This window comes from Thunnus maccoyii, chromosome 3, assembly GCF_910596095.1.
Source record: "Thunnus maccoyii chromosome 3, fThuMac1.1, whole genome shotgun sequence".
Classification (NCBI taxonomy): Eukaryota; Metazoa; Chordata; class Actinopteri; order Scombriformes; family Scombridae; genus Thunnus; species Thunnus maccoyii.
In genome coordinates, this window is record NC_056535.1 from 10,170,983 (window position 1) to 10,193,371 (window position 22,389).

The 22,389-nt window shown below is 41.5% G+C and overlaps 1 protein-coding gene across 5 annotated transcripts in view; it reads left to right on the forward strand.

The window, feature by feature from the left end:
* Nucleotides 1-22,389, forward strand: part of magi1b (membrane associated guanylate kinase, WW and PDZ domain containing 1b) — a 141,072-nt gene that overhangs the window by 47,274 nt on the left and 71,409 nt on the right. For all 5 annotated transcript variants that reach the window (XM_042405871.1, XM_042405872.1, XM_042405873.1 and 2 more), the window contains exon 2: nt 13,778-13,894. In XM_042405871.1, coding sequence (XP_042261805.1) covers nt 13,778-13,894 — 117 coding nt within the window. The remainder of the gene's footprint in view (nt 1-13,777; nt 13,895-22,389) is intronic.

Here is a 22,389-nt window from a genome sequence, read left to right on the forward strand (position 1 = left end):
TTATTTTCATCGGCTCGCTGTGTGGCTAACGCTGCCATGATTATATTGAAATTCAATGCGAAATTGTATTTACACTCTCATATTCAATTTGGCAATTTTGCATTTGAATTACTGTATGTCATCATTTTATGTCGCCCAACATTGATCACACAGACGCTGCAGTGCTGTCAATCTCTTCAAAGAAGCTGCTTCACATGACGCAGTGAGAGCAGAGGCTGTACAGTACAAAATCAGAGAGGGGAGGTGTGTCTGTCCGTCACTGTGCCGTCACCACTGTTTGGAAGTAGACCTCTGCGGTGGATTAAGGCTCTGAACTGGCGGCCTAGTCCTCGGACCTGGTCCTGCTCCAGCCTTAGCCTCTGTCGTGACGCGCCGGTGACAGAGTGTTTGAGAAAGTGTCGAGCGTGTGTCTGTGTACATGGGGCTGGGCTCGCATCTGTTCACAAGACATGCGAGCTTGTTTGAGTATGAGCAGATTCTACACAGTCTATCGTTTGTGTGTGTATAGGTGAGTTCATTTGTAAATCAGAGCGAGCTGAACAGCTCGGTTCACCACAAGTCTCTCTCTCTAACACACACACAAAGCTCTTCCAGTGGTTCAATGAGCTTCGTGTTGCTCGTCATGCTATGGAAGCCTATATAACTTACGCTCATATTTAAATGTATGCTTCTGTTCACGGGCAGCAAAGACACTCACAATATGGCACAATGCACGCATGCATCCTCACGTAGACATATGCACTTGTAAGGCATGAATGCAAAGACGGGAGTACAATGTGGAGCAATTGATGCATGGGATCCACAGAAGTCCATGTAGACACACTTGATTCTAGGTTGATCGTGTGTGTGTGTGTGTGTGTGTGTGTGTGTTAGGAGGTTTGCTTGCGGTATTACTTGTGGGTGACTGGGTGCATGCCACCTCATAGGTCAAATGCATCACATCCTGTCGAGGTGTGGCGGGGGAGTTTTATCTTGGATGAGGCTGAGGAGATATAGTTCCTCATATTTTAATTTATTCATTGTATGCTATTAGGAACTGTTAGGAAGTGTTGTCACTAAATGTCTTGTTAATATTAAGTGCACCACTCATACCAATCTGCCCCTGCTGGTTCTAGGTTAGCATTACAACTATATTACCCTGCGTGTGTTCATAAATGTGTGTGTGTGTGTGTGTGCGTGCGTGCCTCCATGTCTGGCCTGGAGTCAGCTGTTAAGGGATGCAGCACCGGATGAGCGTTGCCTGATGCTGACCCAGAAACGACTGTAGACGTAACCAGCAGTGACTGCTGCCCCATTAGCCCACAACCCTGAAACACACAGCTTTGTGTGTTAGTGTGTGTGTGTGTGTATTAGAAATGGATGTTTGTTTTATGTTTTCATGTTGTTTTTTTAAATTTTTTCCCCCCACTGCTTCAAGAGTAGGAAACATGTAAATGTAGCTGCTGACGATTGTGATTGTGCTTCGAGAGCGTTAGTCATGTGACATTCTCCACTGAATGATACACTGGTGATAATGACAGACAAAGTGGTAACTGTAATTGAAAAACTGAAAGTGCATTTTTTTGTTGTTGTTGTTCATTTCATATTGTCAGACAAGAGGAAAAGATGCACCTTTTAGTATTTACTTCCCTTTATCTCTATTTATGCTTGCTCGTGTGTGTGTGTGTGTGCGTGTGTGTGTGTGTGCGCGTTCCCATCCTGTTTCTAAATTTATACCAGTGAGCAGATGTGGTGTGTTTGAGTGTCCCCTTTTGTATGCATGTGTTGCCAAATGTATTCATCCGCATGAGCAAGGCTGTGCATCTGTATTCGTGCGTTCACACAACATCTTGAGCGTGTCTTGAGTCAGCAGTGTGACAGGGTGACGGGGGCAGGAAAGTGGGTCAGTCATGCCCTTTTCTTGGCATGAGGGAGACGGACGGATGGATGGATGGATGGATGGATGGAAGGAGGAAGATGACTAGAGGTGGATGTTTGTGGCTCAAAGGGTGCGGCTGAGGAAAAGAAATGAGGGATCGGAGGATGGATGGGGATAAGTAAGGAATTACATAAGAGGAGAGGAGAAGAGGCAAAAAGAAAAGGATGAGAGAGAGAGAGAGAAAAGGAGAGAGAGGCTCAGACTGCAGACCTTGGGATGAAAAAGAGAGGACAGAAAAAAAAAAGTGCCGGAATATAAAGTAGTCAACTGCGTAGAACTCAAGGCTGAGATCGGAAATGTGTTTCTACATTAATTTTCATACTCATAATTAATGTCATGTATCATTTCAGAGACATATTCTGTGGCATATCGAGCCATCTTGTTTGAAGATATTGTTTAAAATGTGTCTTATTCAGCATTTTCAAAACAATAATCATTGATTTAATGATGATATTTCTGTAATAGCTGTAAATGTGAAAAGATTAGTGGATTAGTCTTTTCCTTAATCGACAGAATTAAGAATGAGCTTTATTACTCTTTTTTTTTACTCTCTTTTTAAATTGATCAATTGGGAAATTAATCGACAGATGTGCTGAGCAAGCACAGCAGTGGAAAGCTCAAATGATCAAATGCAGGATTCATGTCGGATAATTTTTTTTTCTTTTTTAAGAATCGTTTCAAGAAAGATGTTTTCCTGAGAGAAAAAAAAAAAACTGAATTGATGTATCTGTGCAGGCAGCTGTGTTATTCAGTGTTGTTATACCGACACACACAAACAAACACACTCATAAAACTAAAAGACTGACATATGAGCATCGGCAGATTCATCCAGTAAATAAGCACAAACACACACACACACACACACACATATTACAGGCTGTCCCTCACACTTAATGATCCTGAATGACATGTGCCCCCTGGTGGCAGAGTTAATGAGCTTGCCCTGAGCCCCGAGGTGAGTTAGATTGTGGCAGGCCCCGGTTAATCATAGAGAATAACCGACTCTTCACCCCTGTGGCCAATTAGAAGTCAGGAAATCTGTGATGAAGACACGGAGTCCCAGCAGCTGCTCATACAGTTGTGCGCAGGCGGGAGGAACGCGGCCTGTCTCGGATATGAATACACCTCCCACATCAGTCTTTGATTATCCCTCTGTCTTTTAATTTATTTTCTCACCTTCACTCATTCACTCTCTACCCCCCCCTCCCCCCCCTCCCCTCCCACCCCCTGCTTTCATTTCTCCATATATCCTCCTGTTATTCATGTCTCTCCCCTCCCCTTCCCTGCATCACTCTCTCCTGCTCTCCCCCGGCTGTGAGCAGTGGTCGGTCTGTCAGTAGTGTTCACCCACTGTGGGCCTGGGGTGACTTGGCACGCTGCCTCTGATTACACCCCAGCAGTCGGCCATTTATCTTTCCGTGAAATGCAACAGGGGTGGAGAGAGGCCAGAAGATATTACGGTAATACATCTCACGACTGTAAGGGACTAATAAACTTTTTCAGCTTAGTCACACTTCTGTATAGTCAGGCTTTTAGAGATGCTGATGATGTCGTTAGATGATGATGCATGATTTTTATTTTAATTTGACATGTTTTCATTTGAATGATTGACTTTGCTGTTGTACTTTTGGATCGGTTTGATCTTTTTCCAGGAGCACTATCTCTTCTCTTCCTTTCTTAACTTGTTCTTGTAATTTAAAATATGCAGTATTTTAACATAAATCATTAATTTAGTTCAATAATTCCTCTTTTTTTCTAAATGCGCTTGATGTTTTAATCAGATTTATAGAGGAACGCTGCCTTGCTGCTTTTATTTATGGTAGACTTTGTTAAAAGAATAGCTTTTTTTTTTTTTTTTTTTTTTTCTGCTGACACGTGCCTCTTTGGTTGTTGAGCATGTAGAGCACTTTGCTAAATAACAGGTGACGTGTGTGAAGGCGCAAGCTTGCAGTGTCCCAGGATCCCCTTATCAGTATCTAGATGTCTTTCCTCTACACAGTTTTCCCTGACTCGTGTCAACCTTTAAAAGAGTCACAACTCTTTCTCAGTTTCTCCATTTTTACCTTCCACGTTCTTGTCATCCTCCGTCAATCCTTCCTTCTCTCATGATATCTTTCTTACGATCTCTCATTATCCCGTTCACCCACTTCCTCTGTGTGAAAGTGCTGATCTGCTCCCTTCAGCCGGGGGGCACCTGTTTTAAATCTGCAAGCCAATCAGCTGGCCTGTCACAGGAGACTAATACTCCCATTGGTCTTGAAATGCCGCCTGTCAGTGAGGAGAGCCCATGATGGAGAGGTAATTACCTCCAAAATACTCGCATCCCACTGGCTTATGCATCAGTCAGTCAATAATCACATCATTAGCTGGGCAAAAAGTTTGCATCGAGGAAACCTCTGATTTAGTATTTCGTGTTAATCGTGGTTCACTCTGCCTTTCGGTGTCCTGTGAGGATTTTGTAGCTGAATGTAAATGACTTCATGGTGATTGCTTTGTGCCTTTTATCTTAAACATTTCTGGACTTTAAATATTAGTGTCTACTGCAATACTTGTTGAAAGTAAATGTAAAGCTGAATGATGGATCCTCTCTTATACAAGCCTCTCTGGAGGGAGCTTCAGTTTCTGAGGCTCAGACTGAATGTAGGAATCATCACAAGAATACTAATAGCATAGAACTTATAATATGGTGCTCAGGATCCATATAAATTATAATGCAGATGCTGTATTATTGTTTATAGTGTCCTTGGCTAGCAGATGTTTGTCAAATTAGACAGGCGCTTGTGTTGTATACATAACGGCCTCTACAAACAGCCGCTCACAAGAAGAAATCCATGTGAAAAATCAACGCTATAGCACACACACACACACACACGCATACGGTCAAACCCATAAAAAGTCACATATATATGCTTTTCTCAATCCACTGTCAGATGGCAGCAGGGAAATTGACGCCGCTCCTGCAGCCCTTCTGCACTCTACGTGCTGAAATGAATCCTCGGAGGATTTCTTTTTCCCTGCGTGAAGGACTACGATCAATGAAAGCAATCTGGAACATAGTAAACAGGCAAGCAGCTCCAGAACACACAACCGTATAGACAGGATTGAAAACACGTCAGAGATTTAACCCTGACCGTCTTGGATCTGGTGTTTTTCTATCTTGACTCAACAAGGAGCAGATGTCAAAGGATGAGAATTATTTTTTTTTGTTGTTGCACAGCAGCACTGAGAAGACTATCCAGTTTTTGTGCCTTGTTTGTCTCCCTAGCCTTGTCTCTAAAGTGAGTCATATTCACACTCATGTGCCTAATTTGAGACTCACGCATACCAGCAGCTCAGGGAATTTAAAGAAACACGTTATCGAACAACTAAGACATAGAAGTTATATTTAGAACTTATATTTCTTCTCCTTAAGGGCTGATGATTGTTTCTGAAACTGCTGTCTTGAGGATATAGAGGATATTTGCGCTATTGCTAATATCCAGATATATTATTTTAGCGTCTGAGTGGCATTTCCTCTTCAATTTAGAGCTTCACCACCACATACAAGCATCGATTGGAAAGTCCCTGCCACAAGGGGCTTGAATAAATCGCTTTCACTCACATGCATTCATAATAACATGCATGCACATGAGTACTGTAGTATCTGCATGGTTTATATTGGTATGTGAGACCACTAGCAATCCTCCCTCCACATACAACAGTATAAAGAAATCATCACATAACCAGGGTGCTAGAGACTCAAACATACTTCTTAAACTCACATAGTGTTTGAACCTTTCACTCCACATGGGCACCTTATACATTTTTGTGAAATTTTCTCCTCAGCTGTTGGGAAGTTGACAAGGGAGTTTGTGTACCTTTGACCTACAGAGCCAATGAAATAATGCAATCACCTTACAATAAACTGCATTATTGTCAAGATTGGCTAATATGAGGCTTACAACATTCAGTTATTGTTGAAATGAGCTCAGTTTTGTGGCGTGTGGCTTACCAATCATGCCACAATCTCAAAATTCAGGCATTAATTGTTGTATTTGGCTTATGTTAGGGGCCCCATGTTGCTTTGAATACTATGAAAGGGTAATTCCCATGTCCATTCAAAGCCTTTCAATTTAATAACTTGCAGTATAGTCGCATTTTTGTATTTTTCTCAAGTTTTTGTTTATGTGGTGGTTCAGTTAGTGAATACTTCTTTGCATCAGTTCAGCAGTGTTGTACATTCATACATTTATAGTCTCACACGGCATAGAGGACGGCGTTTGTATGGAATACTACGAACAATCCCTCCAGTGTTACTCATTATGTATTTCTGTAAAATCTCTCCTTTGTTTTTGTAATGCCCTATCAGTCCAGAGGGGGGCAGCAGACTATGGCTGGCTGTTAACATCGTCCGCCTTATCCACAGTCTCTTTACTCATCTGGCAGCTGTTGCTATGGATACAGAGCCTGGCCATTGCTGTGATCCAAGCCACATCTAATAGAGGAACATAGGGGGTAGTGTTGAGCTCCGAGACGGGGATGTTCACACAGATACACACACACACACACACACACACACACACACACCTGTCTGCTCTGTGAATGTGAAAGATTGGTCTTCTCCACATCTCTGTCAGTGACTCATTGTGGTGTCATTTTGACAACTGTCTTACTTAAGAGATTTAAAGTAAAAGCATTCCTGGCATCTGTTTTCTCTAGAATCTCTGGCATTGGGCTGCAGTGTCATCACACATCATCTCTGCTGGTGTCCATAAACCCAACAACTGGGGTTTAGTTATCTGTGATCACCTTGGTCTTTCACTAAACAAGCTGGTTACAGAATAAGATCCCTAATCACTAGTCAAGAGTCAGATTGAGCTCTCTCTGTCTTTCTGCCCAGTCCCTAATAATTAGGACATATGGTTAAGCTTTGATCAGATCTGAGTGATGAGGAATGTTAACTGTGTATAGCTGCTGCTGGTTGAATCAATTAAATGGTGATTAGCCCTGATTATCTGATTAACTAGAGCCACGGATGGAGTGCTCACTTAAGAGTTGATTACTTAAGACTTTATTTAGCCTCTCATAGCTAAATTTAACTTGTAGTAGGTCAGGTTTGAAAAGCATAGATCCATTTGACTTTAAAGCCCACTTCTTTACTGTATCCCACTTTGGAGAGAAACTAAATTTAACAATAAACAGCCCACTGAAAGAAGGCTTTAGTTCTAATCATAGCTTCTGCATGGCAACATGTCCCTTGATGTTAAAAAGACAATTGAAGAGAGGAAGAAAAAAAAAAAAAAGTTACCTTGTACGCCAGACTGTTTGTGTATTCTACATCGATACAACACTCAGTGCCCAAGCCAAACATGTTAGCGCTGCCAAATCTGACTTGGCTACGTGTAAAACAGGCTGGCACCCTGGCATATGACTGCGTTTACTGCTTTGTCACATAGACTGGTGCTTTGTGTTAAGAGGGTGTCTGTTTCTGATGTTGCCCAGTGTGTTGTTTGAAGTTAGAACCTTTCTTGGATTCACTTGCATAAAGCCCTTTTCAGATGGGGTTAGTTGTTTCTATTAAGGTCATGCAATTGTATTTATTAGCTATGGGACCTGTAATCTTAATCTAATAGTCACAATATTTCCCATAAGTTTTTTTTTTTTGCATGTAGCTTTCTCAAATATAGCCAAAAAACAAACTTCACTGAAACTTGATCCTCCTGCTCATAGTGGGAAAGGAATCGCAAACTTGTTTGAATTAACAACTCAGCCCTTTGTGCAAAAATAACAAAAATTGTAAATGACAGTCACATTTTTTTGAGGGAAATCTAAGATCCTTTATCCTGTGTGAATGTTCCTCTGGTTTTATACATACAGCATGTTCCATAACAGCAGTTCTTCCAGTAAAAAAGTGGAAGTAAGTTTGTATTTTGGCCTTGGCCTCAGCTACTTTTCAACAATACACACAAGTAAGATTGATTTCAGAAACAGCAGTCAGGTCATACAAAGAAATCTACTGTATATGTAGGTCTTGAATGTCAGGCAAGTTACCGGGCTCTCCACTTTGTAATGACATTGCTCATCTGTAGCGTGAAGGGCCCGTACAAGTCAACGACTCCTGCCATTTCCAAATCAGCAGAAACCCTTCCTTTCTCAATGCGGCGGCTCTGCGAGCGGGAGGGTTGAGTTTCAGCGAAGTTTGTTTTTTTCCATGCTGTGAATACAGATGTCAACTGCCAGCGGAGGGTCTGGCTGGTGCCATGTCTGGCTCTGCATGTCTGAGCAGGGCCTTGGCTGGCTGATCAGAGCTGGGGGTGCAGGGGTGGGCTCAAAGGGAGATGCCTTGAAAGTACTGGAGCTTTTCACATTTTCTGCTGTGTGTAAAACTCTTGATGTTTTGTCTGGCTTGCTCCCTCCCTCTCTCTGTGTAAACCCCTTCTCCCCCACTTCAGTTCTGTCATGGATTGCATGTCTCCCGCCCAAAATCTTGCTTATTTTAGGGGGCTTATGGAAAATCTATAACAGGTGGGCTGTGTTTGAAGGATATGTCTTTTCTTATTATCTGTTTGCAGAGGGATTTGGGTGGGTGGCCGCTGGGCCAAATGTTCTACCAACCCATTCTTTTTGCCTGCTATGTCTTCCCTATGAGTCAAATGTAAATCAATCTTACCAATCATTAAAAAATATACTACGAACCTGGAGACACTTGGAGTTTCAGTTGTTCATGATTTCAATCATGTTGATACCAAATAAAGGGAGTGTGGACCATCACAAATCAAGCAAACCAATCTGGGGTCTATTGAGTGCACCAAATGTAGGCTTTTAAAGATTTTGAACATAAAAAGTAATCAATTTCTAAGCTAGAAAAAAGGCAATCTATGTTACAACAGCTCATGTTTATAGATCTAATAAAGTCAGCCAACATCCAAGTCTTCAGGAACAGTACAGTGTCCTTTGTTTGACATTGTGGCATGCATGCTTTGTCATTAAACACACGCTACCAAAACAGACTCTGTAGTAGCAGTTAATGGGCTTATGGTGTTAACTACTTGGCAGTGGTTTGAAGGGGCTGACTAGCTGCCTTAATAGGCTTAAGCGGAGGTGAGTTGTGATCTTTTTGGCTGGACTGCAACAGCAGGAAAAGCCCTACACACGCATCCATCAGTGACTGACTGACTGACTGACTGAATGATGAAGTTACGCCATTGTTCAGCCGAAGTCAGCCGAAGCTAAGTATCCCATTGGTGCTTAAAACTGTTGTAATTTTCACTGTAGGACTGTTAATCTGTCATTTTATTAAGTTTTAATATTTTTTCAGGGGAGCATTTTGCCAAATGTGAGATCTATGCGTTGTCGCCAGTGTAACTTCCGCGTTTATGGTAAATAAAATAAAAGCAATATAACAAAAACAATTATGAATGCACACTTTACACACAAGACACACTGAGTTGGGGTCATTTACACTTAGCATTTATGATTAACGTGATAGTTACTGCATTTAAACAATTTTTCAGGTTGTGGGTTAGTGAAATGAAATATAAAACATATAAAAAATAGCCTAAATCTTAACTCAACCCTTCATACAACAGCACCATATAGTTTACACCCAAAATCGGGTGCAATGTATTTTAAGTATTTTTAATGTTTTTCTTATGTGTACAGCAACTTGAGTTACAACCAGGTAACGTACTAATTAAAAGCTCTCTAGTGTTTCATACGTGGTCCAGCTATACTAGGTTTTGACCTAGTCTTGTTGACCTCCTTGCACATGAGGTGGATGACAGATTGCTGGTAGAGCATTGACAGAGTATCGATCTCTAAGATAACAGTCAACTGTACTTGTACTACAGTTGGACCACTCTGTACCCAATTTGGAGCCAACCAAAAGGCTGAAATCCACACATTGTGGGTGCATTTAAGGAGAGTGGTTTTAAAGTAGTATGCTGTTGTTTGAAGTAGTGGACGGGAAAGAGAAAAGAGAAAGGAAATGTGGTGGAATGGTATTTGACCTCAGACCAGAAACAACATATTAAGTCGGGTCGCTGCAAAATGAGTTTGAGTTAACTCCTGGGACCTTGTGCATACTTTGGTCCTAGCCAACACTTCAGCATAGGCCAATCAAAAGCTAGTGGTCAGAGGCATCAAGGCCACTGTTTTTACGATAATGTACATTCTTTTTTGCATGAATGTTTGTTTAAAAAATGGGAGCAAATATCTGACCAGATACTGAAATCAGAATATGAGAGCCTGTAGGCAAGAAGAAAGTGGCTTTGGCTGCATACCAATAAACAAGGACAAACTACCAAACTTCTTTCTAATATGTCTGAATTCACCAACCATCTAATTAATGTCAGGCACCAGTGTCAGACGCATCGACATTAACATTACCAGGCAGCCCCGTAGCCAGAACAGATTGAATGAGGGTCTGGACTTTAAACATGGTCGGAAATGTAGACTTTTATAGGGTAAAAATGCCAATACCACTATGAAACAAGAGAACCCCTCATATTAAGATAATGCATAACAGTCCGTACTTTAATATAAAAACACATTATAAACTTATAAATTACACACCCTCAACAGAAAAAGGGTTCACTCAATGTCTGCATCAGAGCATATCACAGTGTAGCACAAGCATTTTCTGATACAAACTTAATAGACAAAAACTAGAATGTTACTAAAACAAAAGCTGATTCATTTGACCAAAATGCAACATCATAACATAACAAGCCTGTGTGTGCACTTCAGTGGAATATGGTGACAGTGGGCCAGGGTCCAAAACACATGACAGCCACCCCCTCCTACCACACAAAACCAACAAAATTTCATGTAAGCCTACACATCATTGTGACAGCACACACACAGCCAAGCAACCATCAGCGACATGTGCACAATAGCTGCTCAGTTGATAAATTTACAGATTGACTGGTAATTCTGCATAATGACCGTTTTCTCCAATAAACCATAACTTATACAAACAGTGGCCAGAATAAAATCAGTTTGCGGCCTGCTAGATTTTAAATCATTTACCCTTTGATGATCACATTAAGTTAGTTGAAAACAAAGTTGAAATGACTTGCTTTTCTGCACTAGATTAAGCTCTGGTGAAGGTCTCCAACTTTTCTTTAAAAGTTAATCTTGAAAATGCTGGGATAATAAATTTGCAACAATGTCCTCCTCACTAGCGGTAACACTACTCGCGATTTGTTTATCTGTTTATCCCCAGTGGCGAGCTTAACCTTTAACCTCACAAGTCAACTTTAATCTCGCGGTTATGTGCAGGATTTTATGGTTGGCGGTAGGCTGCTAAATCACAATTAAATTATGCACTGAAATAGGTTTTATCTGCATAATCTCAAATGTAAGCACCAATGCAAAAACACTTTTTTTTTTTCTTTTTATTAGAAAATTAATGTTGTCAGATGGAGGATGCAACTTGGCATAGATGGGCGGGTATAAGTGGGGGGAGCATGAGATGTGCCATGGGGGGGCATTGCACCCAAATGGTCCTGTTACTAGGAAAAATATGAGTAGCATGAGGGCAACCTGCTGTCAGAGACATTGTGGTGATCTTAGAAGTTATAAAATCAATATTCTGCAGGAAAACAATATGTTTTTATAAAGCCCAATTTTGTGTATTGATTTCCTTTGTGCCACTTGAATATGAGTTGATATGAGTAAATAGAGTTGGCTAGAAAAGTGTAGGGATTGTAGCTATTTATCAGACCTGCATAGCCTACAGTGTTGCCTATACCCTTCCTAGTAGTGTTTTCCCCTTTGTTAGATCTTTTTTGAGTTTTGTCATGTTGCAGATTTCCCAAACAAATACTCAAACAGGGTCACACAGTCAATGGGGGTCTGCTTGTGAGGAATTGCTCTCTAGTAATTGGTGTGTACAAGAGCATGTCAGGGTGTGTATTAGGCACTCTGTTGGCCCGAGTGTTGGCTTGTGACCTGTTGTGAGGATTACAACACAGTGACATGTCTAGATGGGACAGGGCCAGGAGCAGAGTTTCTTCCCAGGAAGAGCTTAGACAGTGGGGTGGAGACTCAACCTTTCCTCTAAGACTGTTAACCAAATGGCCATATCAGCTATGAGACTGATTATGATTAATCAAAAAGCCAATCTTTCCTTCTTTTCAAGATAGAGCTGCAACGATTAGTCAATCAACAGAAAGTGAATCAACTATTTGCATTTGCTGCTTCCAGCTTCTAAAAATGTGAGAATTTTATGCTCTTCTATGTCATACATAACAGTAAACTGAATATCTTTGGGTTGTGGACTGTTGGTCAGACAAAACAAGACATTTGAAGATGTCAACTTGGGCTGTGGGAATTTTTTTTCAATATTTACTGACATTTTATAGACCAGGCAATTAATCGATTACTCGACAAAGTCATTGGCAGATTTACCGATAATGAAAATAATCATTAGTTGCAGCCCTAATACAAGAACTTCCTAAATAATGCCAGTGTAGCAACTGTGATGTTAATCAGCATAAGACAACCAAAATAGGCTTTCTAACAATAACATATATAATCTTAAAGAAAATACTGAATTTTGAGAGATCTGCCTAAAAAAATGAAAAATGTTTAAAAAAAGAAAAATAATTTAAATACTATTCTTAAAAAATTAACATTTTAAGACAATACTATTTGTAAAAGAATTAACAGTTAAATGTTTTTTCACAAATGAGGTTTGACCATGTTGTACATTGACATTTTAATTGCAATGTGAGCCCAACAGCTTCTAAACCAGACTTTAACAATCAAGTAGCAATGTGACCATAATTAAAAATGTGTTGCATCTTCACTCTTGTAATGCCTGTTGGTATGAATGACAGACAAAGGCTGGGGTCACAGTAAAATGAAAAGCAATCATATCTTGCCTGTGGGATGTGCACGTTCTGCTTCAATTCTATGAACCTACAATCATTCTTCCAACCAATGCAGAATGCTCTTCTGTACTATGCTAACAATCTCAATCATGTTATTATGTTAAACACACACACACACACACACATGCACATATACAGACACACACACACACACATACACACAGTTTCCATGGAAACAGGAGCCAGGGCCTTTTATGACTGGTTGTTTGCCCAAGACAACCAAAAATGGTCTCAGCAGCCATATATAAAGATAGATGAATCATTTGTATGTAATGTATATAAAAATGTATGTAATAATGGGACATAATTATATAATATAGAACATGATAATATGTCTGTTGTTCCCTGAAGCAGTATTGTCATTGAATGTAGTCCAAGACATTGGCATATTCATTAGGTAAATGATGTCATTTTTCCTCTTTGTGTCAGCAGACAGGGTGTGTATTACATTTCCACGCTATTACTCATATTCTCATACTGTTTGTGTTGTCTTTGCACATGCTTAGCACTGTCTGTAATGTGGACACTCACTATAATGGCCACACACAGACACATTCAGAGACAAACACACACATACACGGACACTTTCCAGCAGTGCTGCCCTTCAGTAGCCTAATGTGTGTGTCTGAGGTCCAGATGGCCAAGCGGTAGGAGGGCTGATTCGCGGTGCTAGCCGTGGTGCTAGCAGTCTTCGTTTTGGCTAGCCCTGACTGGTTGCAGAGGGAGAGCCTGCAGCCAGCTACCCCTCTAAGTGACAATGGCATGTGTACAATTCACGACTACGCACTCAGCATCTAGCTTTGCCATGGCTGCAGGATAAACTTGTGTATTACTTTTCGCAGGAGCCAAACTGTGTGGCCGTTTGACACTTTATTGTAGATTATAACAGTGTCGTTTTTTCACCTTCATGATGTTCTTGTGCCTGCTAGCCTTGTTGTGATGCAGTTACCATATGTTTTCCTGTTTGTGTCCACAATGACAGGAAGCAAGCTGAACAAGGACCTGAAGCATTATCTGAGCCAGCGCTTCCAGAAGTCCTCGCCTGACCACGAACTGCAGCAGACCATCCGAGACAACCTCTACCGTCACGCCGTGCCTTGTGAGTCCATGACCATCTTACACCTTGTTCTGTCATTTATTCCTTTTTACACAAGCAGTAATGATACGCCGGCTTTACACACAGTCTTTACACACTTTGTTTATGTGAGGTAACAAAGAACATTTTACATTTAGTCATTCATTTTGTGACCATCCAGATGTAAAACAAAAAATCTTTAGGTTAGGTCGGCAATGTTTTTGCTCCAGGCAAGAGCAGTTTTAGATCCATGTAGTGATTGGGTGTCGCTACCTCACACAGACACTTTGTTATCTAATTAAGCCTGATTATTTCAGTCTAATCCGAGCATGGTTCTACTTGCCTTTTGACTAATATTGGACAAGCTGTTAGCCTGGCTGATTACTTCATACCCTCCTTGGAACTGGCCTCATGTTTGAGGGTTGATCTGTTTTTTTTATCACACATCATAGCTTCTCATCCCAAAGTGGACTTTTCCACCTGCCTCCCTAGCAGATAACAAGGAGTGAGTTGATACAAAGTCGACCACCACCATCACCACCGTTCAGTCAACATGGAGAGTTTGCTTTACTTATATTGTCTGATCAGTGAGAGGAAAGTCTGGTGACTCCGCAGTGACTATGCTAGTAATATCTCATGTCCACAGGATCAATAGCACCAGTAATTATAGGCGCTTTGGCTTCATCCAAGTCCCTCACCCTCTATCACTAACTAGTATCTCCTCTGCCAGAGCTGGCTGTGTAATCCAGGAATAGAGCCTTGTGTCTGACTGTTGATATTTCAAAGATCTAAAGGCACGTTTGTCTTTTGATGCTGCATATTTCTCTTGTAGATGCTGCTGCATAAAAGCTGAAGTAGACATTTGAAGTGTTTTATTCTTCACTGCCATGAAAAACAACTCTTGAAGATGGTGTTAGTGCTAAGAATGTGGCATTGTTGGAATAATACCATAAGAGTAGACTGGTAAATGCGGTAGCTTAGAATCCCACTGTAGGGGATCAAATGAAACACCTATGAAGACAGTTAGACTGATGCTGCATGATGCCAATCTTGTGTTTACCCTGATTTTTGTATAACTTGGAAACCAACTGCATGGACCGATCAGAGCCAGGCGCACCATTGTCATGATACTGCAGCTAGAGTTTCCTACTGGCTTTGGTCACAGCATGCTTCACTTATGAAGATGGAGACAGAGGGGCAAGAGAGGGAAAGAGGCAACTGTAGAAATGTCTGGGCTGTGTGCGAGTTCTGTCTTTCATTTTCTTCTCTTCTTTCTTGTCATTATTTTAATATTTACTGGAAGTGTTTGCAGCTGGGATGCATTAGACTCACATCATTTACTATCTATAGATTCCACGTGTGCGCTTCAGACATATCACGTCATTCATACCCATGTTGTCACTTTCTACAATAAACGCATTTTTGGAAATATAAAAAAAAAATTTAATTCACAGTATGCAAACTTAATCACAACTTAAAACAACATTTTAATCACCAAACATTTTCCGAAGTCTTAGTATATTGGATTTTTGTTTGTTTTGCAGTTCATTTTGCACCTCTCATTTCCCCAGACTCATGCTTTCCCCTTAATAGCTCTCATCTACTGGATTTTCAATTAGTTTATTCATAGCCCTCTCACACAAATTACTAAATGTATTCTGGAGGCTTGTTTAAGGGACTTTATCTGCATTACCTCCACTGCCATATGTCAGCCAGACACTGGTGGACGGCAGGGGTCTGGCCATAATGGCCATTTTAATCACTGAGCGGTCTATGGCACACCAGTAAAAATCCTGGTGTCATTAGCAGTAAACAAAGCATGAAGGTGTTCCCCAGGCCATATGTTTTATAGGACTGTGATGTTTTTGTTGTCATGCACTTGCAGAGGAGTGCTAGGATATTCACAAATCCTTTGCCATAGCTTAATTTCTTTCTTTGTGTTATAGAGAGGGCATGTCATAGTGGGCACAGTCCATGAATAAATACTCCCTTAGGCCCTTCACACTGGCAGAATAATACAAGACCAACACAGTAATTATATAGAAAAGCATTTGTCCATTCATGTGGTGTTAGTGCATAAGCGAGATGGGTCCTCTGTGGTTATTTTGGCCTGTGGTTGTGAGAGGTCAGTGTGTGTCCATGTTGACGTATGTCCAAAGGTTGTTCAAAGCCTTGTCCATGTGTATGTGTAAGTGGAGGTGGAGGTGTGATTAATGCACAGCAAAGCAGGTGGAGAGACAGATGGAGACGTGTGACTGTGGATGTTGGGGCTTTTCCTGCCTCTAAACCAGCCAACATAATAACGACAATTCTGCATGTTCATGTGGCCTCTTCTAGTTCACATTCACCTCTTCTGTTATTGTCAGTAAACCTTTAATTCTTTGACTGATTGTTTGAGTTCTGATCCATAGTTTTTTTTTTACCATATGGATGAGCATATATAATTGAGGAGTTTGTATTAATGATGGGAAATAAGTATTTTATGTGTCAAATTGAAAATACAGGTCTGTTGTACTGTTATGTTGGAGCAGCAGATGTAGGAATCTATTGAAATCAGGAACCATTTCAAATCCTCAGTTAAAACACATTTCCCCCAATTTAAAGCTAAAGTTTTTGTAATGGATATGTCATTAATGCAACCATTGTGTGTTGGAGTATTGGAAAACGCTTTTACATTTACTAAGGCATTTCTCTGGATTGGATTTTCCCCATGTACTCAATCATTGTTCTGGCCTGGGCGTCTATCCATCTGTCAGCAAGCAGCTCCACTAGTATTCCCACCCTCCTCCATATTGGTGCCCCAAACAACCAATGGGAGTCAGAAGTGCAGCGAGAAGGTCATGCTCCCTCACTGGCTTCCCACCCACCAACACTGGCAAATGTGTTCCTGGGATTGCCAAGCAGGAAGCATTACAGCAGGGACTGAACACTCATGCCTGTGGTTCTGTATCACTCCTGCATGCATGCTACTGTTGCAAAGTGTCAGTAAAGAAAATACTGAGACCTGATTTTCATTTATAGAAGAGAAGTGAGACAAATTTGACCAGATATGGTCTAACTTGTGTCTAAACTTAGCTAGCTTTAAACTTTAAACTTCTGTAGATAACTTTAAAGTAACATTTACATGTTATAGTTGATGTTTTCTTGTTTTGAAAGTAATACATAGTCAGTATGCTAATTAATACTACTTGGGATTAGCTATTTTCTTTTCTTTTCAACAAAATATTTTAGTCTTTATATCTCATGTAGCGATTTTAAGGGCCCCTTCTCATTCTGTTTAGCTTCAGCAAAACTAGTGGGGTAGGCACTCTGTGACTTTTGAAAATGACCTTATAGCAGATGTTAATTTAAGTAGCAGATGAGATATTCACACACTGTATAAAAAAAGTAGCTCACATCAACCACAAAAACACGGTTGAAGAAATGATAACTCAAGAGCAGAAGTCCATCAGATCAGTGCACCACGAGGTAGGATCTCCTAAGCTACACTCATGAAGTTGATTGTTAACAACTAGTTAGATCTAGTCTCTGCTCTCACATCTGCAAAAAGTTCCTCCTACCAGTTGTTCCCGTAACCCTTTTAAAAATTTGAAGCCACAGCACTCTCACCCTCCCCCATCTGCCAAGGCATCCGTCGGCTTCCCTTGTGGTCACCCCATCCGCGCGTTCAGCATTCCCACTCTCCCATTATCCCCGGCGCCGACCCTCCACCCCCCTCTATCCAGCTCTCATTCTTGACCCCCCCAATTCATGACACCGCTGCCTCTCGTCCTCTCGCTGCCTCTGCTGCTCCCTCTCTCTCCCTCTGTATCGCAGTTGTCAGAGATCGGAGGAGTAGCAGGAAGAGGAGAGGTTTGTTCTGTTTGGTTTATACCTGATTTTACACCTCAGGAAAAGGGAGCTTTGGTCTCTCCTGCATCAAGGCAAGTAGCAGTATTGTCTACTGTGGTTGTGATGCTGATGGCTCGGTCTTCACTTCTCAAATGAGCGAGGTTCTCGTGCGTGCGTGTGTGAGTGTGTGATGAATTGTGGGGCTAGCAGCACAGACGATTGGACGACCCGTATATAGGCTAAGAGGACAGCTCGGAGGGAGGTGGGGGGGCTGAAGCCGCGGGGATGGAGATGGGGGTGGGGTGGAGTTTGGGTGTGGGAGGGGGGCAAGAAGGGGGGGATGGGCAGAGAGGGGATGGAGAGATGCAAAAACACTCTCACACACTCAAATCAATGGTGGCTCCAGCTAGCCAGTGAGGCTAACATAAACATATGTGCACATATGACTTGTGGTTGTATGGGACTTCACTGAGCTAGATACAGTATGTGCATGTTTTTGACCGTATGTGTCTACAGTATGTATGTAAACAGCCTCTCTAGTGCTGGTGAGATGAGGTTATATATTACATCCACAGATGCAACCACACTGTGTCACCTGAACAAAAGAGAAGCTTTCACGGTGAGAATGACTGTGCTGTTCCTAAACAGCAGAAGGAGGGGAATCAAGAAAGGGAAAAGAAAGATTAAGAAGGGAATTTCAAACTCTTTTAGATGTTTTTATTCTTATCAGACAAAAAGGAGTTATGTCAGTCAGATAAACTCTGTGTCCACTGTTTGACATCCACCACGTAAGGGATGTTGTTTTTGTCAAGGCGAGGTAAACACATTCAGACATGTCTTTCCAATGACAGATCCTTCCTGTTATACCAGTTCTCAATTTAATTACACCATCACAAAGCCAAGTTTGTTTTCCCACACATTCACCCAACAGCTGACATGACGGCTAGAGAAGGATACAGTGTCTGTATCCAAACAGTTAATCTTAGATTTGGGAATAGCTGATTAACCCATGGACTGACCGGACTCTGTAAACGTGAGGAGGAATTATCAGTAAGGCAACTTTATTGGTCTCTTGCCAACTCTTGTTAGGTTACTGGTGCATACTGACATGGAATTCTCTTCCGTCATTTGTTGTTAAGCGTAGCATACAACACAAGGTTTACATTTTGCTTAAAGGTGCCCTGTGAAGTTTCCTTGAAAACAAACAAAAGTTATGTTTACTTTCAGTGTTAGTCATCAGAGTGCATAACGTATTTTTTTTACATTTTGAAACCTGCATTGTTTACATCCGTGTTTACTTTCAACCTGTTTTCTTCTTCCCTTCCTTTTGTTGCCACATTTCTGCATTTCTTTGCCTGTTACTGCCACCTGTAGATCAGTGAAATAATGTAAAACCATTGGCTGGAATGTGTATTGCGTCACTCAAAACTGCTCCATAGCACTACTAGTGGTCAGAAACTCTGCAGGGTACCTTTATGTTAAGGCACATACAGTATATAACTATGCTCCAGCTGGTTTGGTGTCTGACTTAAATGGCAATGTCTGATGATTTTGAAGTTTACTCAGTGTATTCTGAAATAAATAGATTTTTTTTCTCCTACTTTTGCTGTCATTCCCTCATAAAAGTTTTTACCATATTTCCTCAAATAAAAGACGATAGTCAGTGAAATGCCAGGTCTCTGATAATGGCAGGGGACTGGCCCCAAAAACAGGGGAACAGGGAAAAAACAAGGGTGGATAAACTCCTGTTACCTGTTATATTATGTGCATGCCAGTTAAGCATAAATAGTAGTTACTTGGATGTAACTCCAGTTCTATGAGTACATGTGTAGCCGTCTAGCCAACCGTCACAGAGAGGGGGGGGGGAGGAGGAGACGTGATATTGTTTAAATACAAGGAGAACAGCACATATTTTAATAACAATGATGGCAGCGACACTACATGAGCGTGGGTAACCAGAGTAACTTGGCTAAGCTGGCAAGCATACATCTGAGAGCATGCTAGCTGCATGCTACAGCTAAGTGGTGCACTGCGAAAACATTCTGGGTGGGACTCAAGCACTAGAATTATTGTTCCACACGTCGGAGTAAGTGGATTACCAGTAATGCATTAACAAACGGCAAACAACAACAACAAATGGAAGCAGATCAGAAAACAAGGAGGCTTTGTACTAAAATATGAGCGAATATACTTATCAAACAGAGGGAATTGGAAATAAAGGCCTCTCTCTAATATAAGCCTGCTTCCAATAAAGGCCTGGTACCCTCTGCAGTTGAGGTAAATAAAGGCCCCGACCTCTGTTTGAGGACAAACGGTATATTTTTTCAAATCGTGCATATACCATTAGGGAGAGGCCACAGCACAATACCCATATCAGTGTGATTACATTTGGAATAGGAGCTCCCAGCATGCTGCAGGTAGATCAGAGGGGGTGTGTGAGGAAAACAATAGGAGCTGAATGGATGCTGGTGGGGATTTTTTTTTGTTGCTAACACCATTAGCTGGAGTCAAAGGAATGTTGTCAAACAGAGAGTGACTGATGGGTGGACCCCCAGATTCATAACCCCCAGCTGCCCCACCCACCCACACACACAAACACACACACAGACACACACACACACACACACACTTGCAATCAAGAGTGTGTGGTACTCAATCACTGGCACAGTTGCACAAACATGCAGGATGGATGCATAGACGTAGTTTGAGCAAATTATGCCTCTGCACCAAGACGCACAGTATAGGATGTATTTCTAAATGTGGATGCTTATTTGTGCCTCTCTGTGTCTGAGTCTGTTTTGACATATGGGAAATAGTTCATTTCCAGACATGGCAGCTCATACTGTGCATGCCAGCCTGCTATGGGAGTGTGCAGATAATGATGCGTTTCAGTCTGACAATAGCACAATTAACTGCACATGATTTGATTATATTATATATTACATCATTTTACCAATCAAGAAACATTATCATTAGTTTTAATTGTGATCAGCAATTTTGATCAAATTATACATGTCAATTCATTAGATACACCTTGCTAACATAAACTAATACAAGAGGCCTGCAACAAATGCTACCGTCATGAGCGCTGTGATGTAGAACTTTTGTTGAAACTGCTTTAAAAAGGTGTTGATTACTCTTTATCGTGTTGTTGTTGTATTGCGTTACTGAGAGGTCGGTTGGTTAGACCTGTGTTTGGATCCTGACAACCTAATATGTACCCTGGTATTGAGAACATTATGTAAGAGTATGTCACTGCCAAGAGTGGCAAGAGCTGTGTCCTGAATCTGAACTATATACTGGTATTATACAAATCTTCAGAATATAACGTTTTGGCAGTTAGTAAAGAGTAATGAACCAACTTTTGGACCACTAGTATATGAAATAAAACATGTGCTGCTTCAAAGATGAGGTAAAAATTTTTTCCCCCCAAGATATTTCTAGAGTTTTCACCGCTGCCCACAATTAGTTTAATTCTTTTTCCAGCTGTTTGTCACTCTTCTATTTCATATGCACCTTGCATTGTGAAATAATCAACTGAATTCAATTTGCAATCACTAACATCTTTGAGTTTACTTCATTTTGTCACTTCTCCAATTCTCCACATACTCAAAACCCACTTAAAATGTGTATAGTAGGGGGTTTGGGACACATTAAAGGGGTATCTGACACAGAATGGCACAAAACACAACCTTTGACCCCTCTCCCTTTTACATTGTATCACTGCTGTTCCCAACCCCCTCCTCTGGCCGTAGAGCATAACAAATGAACCCTACGGGATGAAACCTAACTCGTGCATGCAGATGTGTGCCAGTTGGCTAGTTTTGACTCAGCATGAGCAAGTATTTTTGTTGTTTGCCCAGTATTTCAGCTTGAATCTGTGTTTCTTTCACTTATCTACTATGGTTGTAACACCTGTGACTATTGGTGATGGAGAAGTCATTCTTTTGTGTCTGACATGTAGATTTATACAGCTTCAGCCTCACTCTAGTCCATGCCTCTCTGCCCAGCTCTTGTCCCAGCTCTTTTTTTTTCAAAGTGCCTTTAGGGTTCTTCCCCTGACTCCTGTCTTCTTCACATGTTGGTCAAGGATGAGTTGTTAAACACCCAGAGCATGTGTATGAGTTTGTGTGTGTAAGGGCATCAGTGCCAGGGGAAGAGAAAAGCAACAGAGGTGTGTGTGCGTGTGGAGGGTTGGGATGGAGGGGGGGAGAGGGAGGGGGGGGGGACTGATGGGGATCTGTGAGAACAAGAAAGAATAGGGGTGAACAGCCAAAAGAAGGGGAGGGAGACAGAGAGAAAGAGAGCGAGCAAGAGGGGGAGGTGGGCGGGTGCATGTGGGTGCCTGCGAGACGGGAGACAGCGGGGCTCAGTCAGCGAGAGAGAGAGAGAGACAGAAGCCCAGCATTGGTGTGTGTGGGTATGAGACAGAGCGCATTATAAGCCAATGTGTGGACGCTGCTTAGCTTAGCTCCCATTAGCTTAGCATCACAAAGCCAAAGCTGGACAGAGGACAGACACACGGGAGGAGGAAGGGGAGGGTGAGAAGGAGAAGGAACTGTGAATCTGCACTGGTTTTTCTTCCACTCATCCACACCTGATTGGATTTTCTTTCCCTCTGTCTCCTGTCGACGTGGTGTTGTTCTGTGGACTGTAAGGGGAGGAGAAGGAGAAGAAGCCCCCTCACA